At 38.8% G+C, this 9,167-nt stretch overlaps 1 protein-coding gene across 1 annotated transcript; it reads left to right on the top strand.

Annotated features, from left to right (window-relative positions):
- Nucleotides 1-885: 885 nt before the first annotated feature.
- LOC119735876 lies at nt 886-7,684 on the top strand. Its single transcript, XM_038209821.1, has 9 exons — nt 886-949; nt 2,071-2,385; nt 3,112-3,435; nt 4,665-4,772; nt 5,601-5,625; nt 6,233-6,318; nt 6,702-6,821; nt 7,123-7,226; nt 7,409-7,684. The coding sequence occupies exons 1-9, from the start codon at nt 886-888 to the stop codon at nt 7,682-7,684; spliced, it is 1,422 nt and encodes a 473-aa protein (XP_038065749.1).
- Nucleotides 7,685-9,167: the final 1,483 nt, after the last annotated feature.

Here is a 9,167-nt window from a genome sequence, read left to right as displayed (position 1 = left end):
TAGAAAAGGGATATTAAGTCCGAATTTCAGCTCCAGGAAAGTAACTATGGTTAAAATAAGAGAGTTTTGACATAAGCGTGAGACGTTGCAAAATGTTAGTACACGAGAACAAAGGAAGTTCCCCACTTCTATGCCTATGTAAGCGTGTGCGTACTTGTACAGAAAAAGCAAATACATTTGCGAATGGCTGAGCCTACGAGTGTTACCATAGGAAACGTTCCGTTGGGAACGCAAAAGACAAGTAAGCCCGTGTTCCAAAATCATCAAACGTTCCTCGGAACGTTCCTTTTGGAAACGCTCGGTGTTCCCATATAAGAACACGCGCAGTGGGAACAGCGCGTGTTCCCAAAAAGACCAAACACGTTTACGTCTTGGAGTGACTGTTATTTTAGAAGCATTGATTTTGTTAGTAAGAGGCTCCGTGATAGTAACATGTACGTTGTATCTCTTTGCCCTGACAATGCACTCTGGATGGCTTTTTTGAAACTATTAAAAGCTCCTATATTCTCTTTCCGGAAATAAACATCCTCTTACACTTTCAGTTATGGTATATTTGATCAAAGTGTTGGTTTTTATAATATGTAGCGCTGCATAGTCAATACTGATTCTGAACAATTATTTTCTGCACAGATTCACGTGACCCTAGCCCTTCAGGACTTTCATTGTCAAAATAATACGTGACAACTACTTATTCAGCCATACACAATTATTGTTTATGTTTCAAAAGCCATCGACATAAGTTTCGCCTGTGACTAGCTTGAAATGAAAGAAAAACTATCGCGTGATGTCCCTTTATATTTAAGCTTGACTTCGTTACTTCACTGCAACGCGTAAGAGTTGCTTTCAGATTTGGGGACCATCCGACGTAACTGACGCTCTTCAGAAATGAATCAGTTGTACGCGTTGATTTGTATCTGCGTGTTTGGTGCCGCATGCCACCTTTCTTGTGGTAAGTCGAATAATACACAAAATATTTTGAATAGTAGTAACACAGTTTTCATATTGATTGTTAACTCCTATTGGATCTATAGTAATAAGTCAACTGTTATTATAACGACAAAAGACTGTAAAAAAAATCCACAAAAGGATCATTCATTTCTTAAATCCCATGAACATTCACAGATGAGGGAAATTTTGTCGGATTTTATGATGATTTTATCGTATGTTTCCATAGAGACGATTTTGACAGCCGTCGAGGGAGAAGATGTGAAGTTGGAATGCAAAGCGCTTGACTGGGCTGGGACTCCACCGTTCACTGGTCCAGCTTACGAATTCGAATGGTTTGTAAATACATCAACCATTGTCCAATGTAATTATACAACGACCCTTGCGGGGTATACGCCTGTACTTAACAAAACAAGTGGGACTTTGACGATCCCGCATGTTTCTGGATCCTTGAATGGCACAAAGTTCCACTGTCAAGTGTTACACGGAGGCGGAGTCAACATATCTTACATAGAACTCATCGTGTTTAATGGTAAGTTTTTCTAATATATTTTTCATGCTTATGGAAAAACATAATGAATCATTGTATTTATTTGTTTACATAAGTTACGGAATTTAGTTCTTGTGGCCCCAGGGTCAACGTTATTCTCACGGTTGAGATAAATAAAATTGATGAAAAAAGGGTGAATAGAGGGAAGTGTTTTTATCAGGAACACATTAAAAATATTTAGAATGTTTGACCAAAGTCCCTTCCATCAATTTCCTTTTAATATAAACGAACATAGCAGTGTTAGACACTTTTAACAGGTGCTACATGCATTCCCTCCATTGAATTGTGGAATATGAACAAAAGACAGATTGGAAAAAGGGACAAAGTTTGCCCCTAGCGTCAAATGCGGTCCATGTGCCCACCCTTCCCCGCATTATTGAGTTTGCACTGCCGACTAGCCGGTTGGTCTCCCCAAATATTTAAAATTTCAACAAAGAGGATGCTGCTTTTTCCGAAATGAGAAGGCTGAAGAATCCACCCCAAGTCTTTTTTTATGGCCGTGTGTCGGTTCATTTATCGTTAAAGCTTGCAAAGCATAACTATTTCTCATTTATACTTGATATACCTATGTGCAGGAATGGGAATTACTGAGACGACGTCAATGTTCAACGGGATAATAGGAGGAGGTATCGCCTTGGAATGCTTCGTCAAAAGTGTTCCATTCGGCTTTCCGAATATTAACTTCAAGTGGTTGCTTGGAAACAAACCCTTGCACGATGTGTGCACAGAAGAGGGCAACACTAAGACAGGGAAGTATGACTATCACCATGACAACCACGGTTGCAACTTGACGATTAACAGCCTCGAGTTAACTGACGAGGGGTGCTACAGATGCGAAGCTCAATATTCGGCTACGACGGTGTGGAAGAATTCAACCTTGACTGTTAATGGTGAGTTCAAACTGGATGTAACTGTCTTAATTAAAACAACTGGTCATTCAGGGATAAATTATTTATTGGCAACCGTTATGTTGGATTAACATACACATTTTCTTTTACATATAATTATAACAAATACCACGAGCAATGATCCAAAGCTAAAACATAAGAAGACAAGCAGATCTAGATTTTTTTCAGAATGAAACAAAAAAAACTGTTTCTTTCCACGGTGTATGCTGTTGATATATTTGCGGTACGAAATCTGCGTAGGCTGGTCCGCTACCCACGCTGGGCAACACTGGTCGTCACATTAGTCTTCCAAAAAGTCGATACGATGCTTTCCAGGTATTGCCTCGAAGGAGGCGTTAACTTGACCTTTGATCAGTATGTTCCAAAATCTGACCGGTATCTCTGTTTCTTAGCCGATGTATCAAGAACATAGGCGGTCTATACTCTACCGAGCATACTGGCCGTAACGTTGAATTAACGCTGCCGGTTGTTCTCAGAATCACTTCACTGTTCAGACGCAGTCACTTCACATGATGTTTACGCAAGGCATGTCCCCGGTGCTTTTGAAACCTTGACTAAACAACGCGGATAACAAACATGAAAACTCGAATGTTTAATTGAAGTACCCACTGATTGGGGAGTGCTGATAAGTGCTGATTTTCTACTAAAGTTCTTTTATAACTATTGCTGTTCTGGCGTCCTGATGCAAGTTGTAATGCGTTTCCGCAGCTCCACCTAATGATGTGTGCATCATCAACGCCACTACCGGCGAAATTTATAGCGGAGACGTGAACGTCGGACCGGACACCGACCAGACCTTTACCTGCCTGGCCACAGACACCAAACCCCCGGCAGTAATCACCTGGACATTCGCTGGAAAGAACACAAGCGGCAAGACGAGGGTAGTTGGGACGAGATTGCACAACACAAGCAGCACGTTTACAGTGCCGTCGTTTCAGCCTGGTCAGCGGGAGAATCTAACGTGCACGGCAACTGGGGCGGGAGGAAAGGTGGTCACGAATATTCGGTTGCTCAGCCAACATCAAAAATCAGGTACAGTGTTTTTGCTTGTGTGTCATTGCGTCTCTCCCCCCTCGTTTTCCCTGGCGTTTTGGATAACATAATATACTAAACATTAGGACAAAACATGTCTAAAAAATGCCTACTGATATGTTTTGCAAACATTCGAAAACGCAACTGCCAAATTGTCATCGAATAGCCTGAAATAAAGCGTCAGGCATCCTGTGAAATCGTAAATGTATGATGGTATTATGTTGTTATGCTAAACAAATTACTAACAATAACGATGGTTTGGACAGAGGCATCGCTGTAAGAACGACCTTGTTACTATGGGCGCAAACACAGCAGCTATTGACCTCGTGCATATGCTCCTTCACGCAGTTATCATACATGTAGGCGTACGAATAATGCACTTTTTCATCTAGGTGTTGTGAAACTGATCCTCTGTATTTTAAATGAATGCGTTGCTACCGTCTCGTTACTTGCCCCAAAATGGTTTTTTTTAAGTCATTAAAAAAACATCCTACAGATTTTGAAGGATTGCCAAAGCTATTAAGAAAGGTTGGATTAAAAAAAGATTATTTAGGTTTGAGTCTGAATTGCAATTGTGACCACAAGTATTGTCACCTGCAACATTGAAATTAGTCATCAGAATTAGTCTTCTAAGTAATTTAGAGTATGTGATTTTCTTTGACATTTTAACTTGACGTATTAAAGATGGAAGGGGGGACTTTGAAACTACAGGGCCATTCCGAACCGACAATGGAGATTTCGGATCAACAATTCACACACCGAGTGAGTTTATTTTTCAACTTGATTTGCGACTCACGCTTAACACTCATTAAGGTCGGCCAATTTTATCAACTGAGGGTAAAATCGCGGTCAATGGGGTAAATTTCACAAAAGGTTAGAACTGTGATTGACCAATCAAATTAGCCGTTTAGGCAGAAGGTTCCAGCTTAACTTGCGAGGTGTAGTATTAAGAGTAGATGTTGCACGAAAATATTGGAGTATTTTTTTTATTAGCTCTAATCTTCAATGTTGCTTCGATTTATCTATAACAGGTAGAGTATAGTTCCGTGCTATTGAAAATAATGAAATCGATGTATATAGACAAACTGCAAACACCACAATCATTGGGATTAAGAGTCAAAATGTTTATGGTCATGTTTGATTTGTTAAAATATAGTTAATATACAGCGACAGAGTGATTTGAAACCTGTCAAGATTTTTTTAACCGCATCTTTACATTTCATATGCAGACCCCTCGATGCAGAGTCAGATGTCTTTGATCTTCATTGCAGTTGGTATAGCAGCTGCACTTCTGCTTGTTCTTGTAGCGGCGATTGTCTGCTGGAAACGCCAAAGGGGTAAGTGTTTGTTTGGCAAACCCGGTTTACTATAAACCTTGCTTTTGATATTGGCTGTCTTACTACCGAGCTGTCGTACTGTCATACTGCTGTCATACTCGTACTGTAATCATATTCGGACTTACTGCCATACAGTAGTTGCTGCTATTCCTGATATACTGCTGCTGCGCTGCCATTCTGCTACTTTGAGGAACTGCTGCTGAGGAAATGCTGCAGCGTTAATGATCAGTTGTAGCTGCTAGCAATAATTTGTTGATATTCATTACCTTTGGACTTATGTTATTGTGTCATCAATTTGATACAACTGACCTACGTAGGAACCTCAATTTTTCTTGTATAGTATACGAATTAACGGTGGACATTAGGACTTTCTGCCACATCGGCAAATATTGGGCAAATATTACATTGCCTGTTAGTTCAGCCAATCACGCAATCTTCAAATAGTTTTCTTGATGTTTGCCAGTAATAAGTGAAAAATATATATTTGTTGAGATCAACGCTAAGGAAAACGGATGATCAGAACAGTATTGTTGATTGTCCAGAATACAATGTAATCGTAATGCGCTTCGAATGGAAAGGTCAATTGGAGTTCGTTACACCAGGAAACAGATGTGTCCTATATAAGCTTTATGGCAGCAAAATAAAACGAATAGGGAGGTGATTTCATTTTTTAAAGAGTTTCATTTTGTGTGCCTTAAAGTGTAAAATCGGAAAATCGAAAGTGTTCACATTGCACTTTCGCAATGAATCAAGGTAAACAATGAAGGTATACAGAAACGAATTGAAATGTTTCTTTTTGGTTTAATTTTGTTTTCACTCTATCTACAGATAACGTTCCTTCCGATGGAAACCAGTGAGTAAAATGTATTTTAAATATTGACAGTCAAAGGGGTTTCGCTTTGACAATGATTTATTTGAATTAGCAATGCAGGTCAGTTTCTTTTTGCACTTACACGATAGGTCGTTTAGGATATTAAAACTCATTTTAATGGTCGTCATTGCTGAAGTTATTTTTAAAACCTATATCATGCATGTTCTGATGACAAACTATATACGAACAGTGCATGCTGGAATATATTAAACAAATGAAAACTTACAGATGTTTCAAACGATTCCTTCGAAGAAAGCCATTCGATTACTGTTTTTATATGGCTTCTAGAGCCATTAATTTGTCATGGAGTGACTGATACAGTCGCGCAATCTGGTGCAATACTCATGCTTGTAATATAACTGCCATATACTATTTGACAAGACTAGGCACATTACACAAAGAGTCCTTGTTGATGATAGGTCTTTCTGAAGTTACATTTATAGGAAAAAAAATCTCCGTAAAATCACCATGTACTGTTTTCCTGTAAAAAACTGCATGAATTTTGCCGATGAACACACGTAACATGTAACAAGCAGACACTATAAGCTTCAAATTTAATATCGTTATTTTGCTAACATGCTATTTCCAGGCCTGTAGTTCACTACACACGGACTGGCCCCGACAGGCCCACGGCGTCTGTGAGTCCTGTCTTGAGCACAGTCGTGGGACCATCAGGTAAACTAAGCTGAGTGCCTGAGTGCCGAGAGTGGGATCTTCGTATTCAAAATTTAAACGGAAGTAGGAAATATTTAAGGGACAGGGCCGCTGGAATGTTACCTTACGCGCATCGAACAATGATAACGATCATGTCCAGTAACTAAAGGATGACGATTCGCTCTCTGCTTGATGTTGCGTTTCATTTTGACAGGATGCAACTTCTTTATTGATTCAAAGTCTTAAATGAGCTGATTCAATTGGATGGGTCTAATAAGGCCTCCTTGACCATTATATCCATTATGACCATACAGTGATCGAAGTCTATTATTAATTCTACCTTTAAAACCATATTGCCATTTTAAGAGATGCTTATTTCATGATTTTGGTAAATTTATTACAAGATGCAGGAAATATCTACGAAGAAAATACGTTCCTTCCGAGTAGCCAGTCGCCTCCTGCTGCCACAACGCCCTCTATCAGTAGCATTCAAGCAGCAAGGAACTTCCGACGTTACAATCCCGGTAATTGATTCAAAGCGTTATTTGATATAAAGTGATTAGTTAACTCCGCGTTTCGGTTAGTTACACACCGAAACGTTGAGTTAAAACCTGCTTCATGTCCGATCTACCTCTGCTTTATTGAAATACGACCAACACTGACTTCAAGTGGTGCATCCGGAAACATAATCAAAAATTGTATGTGTTTTGCAGGAAGATTTTTTACATGCCACACTTCTTTAACCTATGTCAACGGCTTTGGATGCTTTTGGTTTAAAAACTGATGTTCCAGCTTTCTATTTGCCTGGCTTTTTTTTTGTTTCAGGCAATAGGGAAGTTGAGACTGTTGTCCTCCCTGGTCCCCCGGTGGAGCAAAGCGATATGCCGACTACCAGCAACCAACAACCCGCCACCATTATTTCTAAGGAAGTATGTTAATTAAAAACGTATATATTCTTACCAACGTTACCAAACAAAATATGCATTCTGGTTACATTTCCGTGAACTTAAAAAAATTGTATACATTTCTTTGTCAAATAATAACATTTTCCAAATGCGACGTCGTGATATTTGCTTTTAAAGCAGTAATTTCTACCTATTTGTCTTGGCAGGTTCTCATGTACGCAGACCTCCATCACACCAAGACACACCCATTGGGCGTCCCGCCCATCCGCACTGAGCCTCCCACCCAGTACGCAGACAACGACAACTTCCTGATATCAACTCCTGTCGAGATCCCACCTCTTTTCAGAGACGACGCACCCAGCTTGGGTGTAGAGGGGCAGAGTGTGGATGATTTGGAGGAAGGGGGCAAGGAAGAGAGAGCTCCGCCCCGCCCCCTTCGCGGCAACCCGATCCCTTATCTGGTACGGGATTGGCAGATGTAGGCCCAACTGTGTATGAAATTATATTGAAATGCATGCTAATTGGCGAAATGTTTGAGGATCACTGGGCGAGCAGCCCAATAAGACCCGTACCAATCAGAGGAATATTTCACCACAATATACACTCTCGCTGACAGAAATGATTTAAGGAAAAATGGAGCTTTGTAATGTCACATGCATATAGCTTTATACGTAACAAATACACATATTTATTATGTTAAAATGAAAAGAAAGTCAAAGAATATGAAAACATGCACTTGTGAGGTAAAGTATGTATTACCTTTGACAATAATAACGCTTTTTTAGCCGTAAATTTCCACGCTTGATATAAACAAAAATTACAAAAACAAAAGACAGGCCTGTTCAGATGAAAGGTACAAGTGGATGACATGCATGGTAAACACGCTTTAGCTAAAAAAAAACCTGTTTGCTTTCGAGGATCAAGATCTCAACATTGACCGCTTGCTTGTTTGTCGTTGAATAATCCTTACGTTCTTTGAAATAAGCCTTCAAAAAAAATCGGCTGTTCGAATTGTTGAAACCGTAAGAGAAAAGAAAAAAAAACATAATTGTTAGAAAACAATCACCGTAGATTTGCAGTCCTGTGATGAATTTAAATTTACTCCATAATTATCACGTGTAATCTGTAAAGTAATGTTTCTTATATCCTGCACTGTTTTTACTTTTAGTGGGCCTGTTAGACAATATCTACTTGTACAGGTAAACGTCTGTTAAACAAAAAAATTAACGTAGTGGTTGTTAACATTGAGGTTAAATTTGGTTTAAGTCGAACAACATAACTGGGAGTAAAGTCGAGGGGTTTGTAGGTTATATTATAAATTAAAATTGAAAACTGTTTCAATGTTGAAGATAAAAAAAAATAGCCAACATTTTCATTTTAATTAAAATTATTTGTATTTTGATGCTACCACACTTTTTCAGGATGATTTCTGTTAAACATGGAATTTTATAAACAGTCCATGAATTCAGTCTAATAGAATACAACATTTAATAAGTCATAAACGAATATAATGTTGTCGACTTCATTGTAGATATAGACTTTATTAATGCGTGTAAAAAAGCAATGTTATAATTTGCGTTATAGCTGAATGTAAAGCATAAACAGTAATGACTTTGTCATGTTAATGGAAGATGTTTGTTGTTAATGTAATACATTTTGTTTTATTATCACAAAAGGGCGACATTTAAATTTAAATAATGTGATGCCGTCCTCGCTTGGCTAGGTATTTTTTACATCATGCCCACCGTGATTTAAGCACGTTGTGTTTTCCGTTGGGTCTTAAAATGAAACTATTTGATTATCCTCTTTATTTACATGTACTAAGAAGTTGCAAGTGTGCTTTTGCAGACAATTTTAAAGGTATATTTTGAGGATTTTGTTGTATTTTGGATAGATATTCCTTGGGCTATGATAGGGCCTGAGTGTGTCAGCGTGTTATGGCTGCCATGTTAGCTCGGTCTTACT

The sequence above is a fragment of the Patiria miniata genome, unplaced genomic scaffold (assembly GCF_015706575.1).
Source record: "Patiria miniata isolate m_02_andy unplaced genomic scaffold, ASM1570657v1 HiC_scaffold_29, whole genome shotgun sequence".
NCBI lineage: Eukaryota > Metazoa > Echinodermata > Asteroidea > Valvatida > Asterinidae > Patiria > Patiria miniata.
This window is presented reverse-complemented; position numbering and strand designations above follow the sequence as displayed.

What these genes read in the sequence shown, in the direction of transcription:
- LOC119735876 (XM_038209821.1), top strand. Translation starts at nt 886, where the DNA reads ATGAATCAGTTGTACGCGTTGATTTGTATCTGCGTGTTTGGTGCCGCA. An exon ending in CGCATGCCACCTTTCTTGTG is followed by an intron (nt 950 to 2,070) that starts GTAAGTCGAATA and finishes ACCTATGTGCAG; the next exon opens with GAATGGGAATTACTGAGACG. An exon ending in CAGCCAACATCAAAAATCAG is followed by an intron (nt 3,436 to 4,664) that starts GTACAGTGTTTT and finishes TTTCATATGCAG; the next exon opens with ACCCCTCGATGCAGAGTCAG.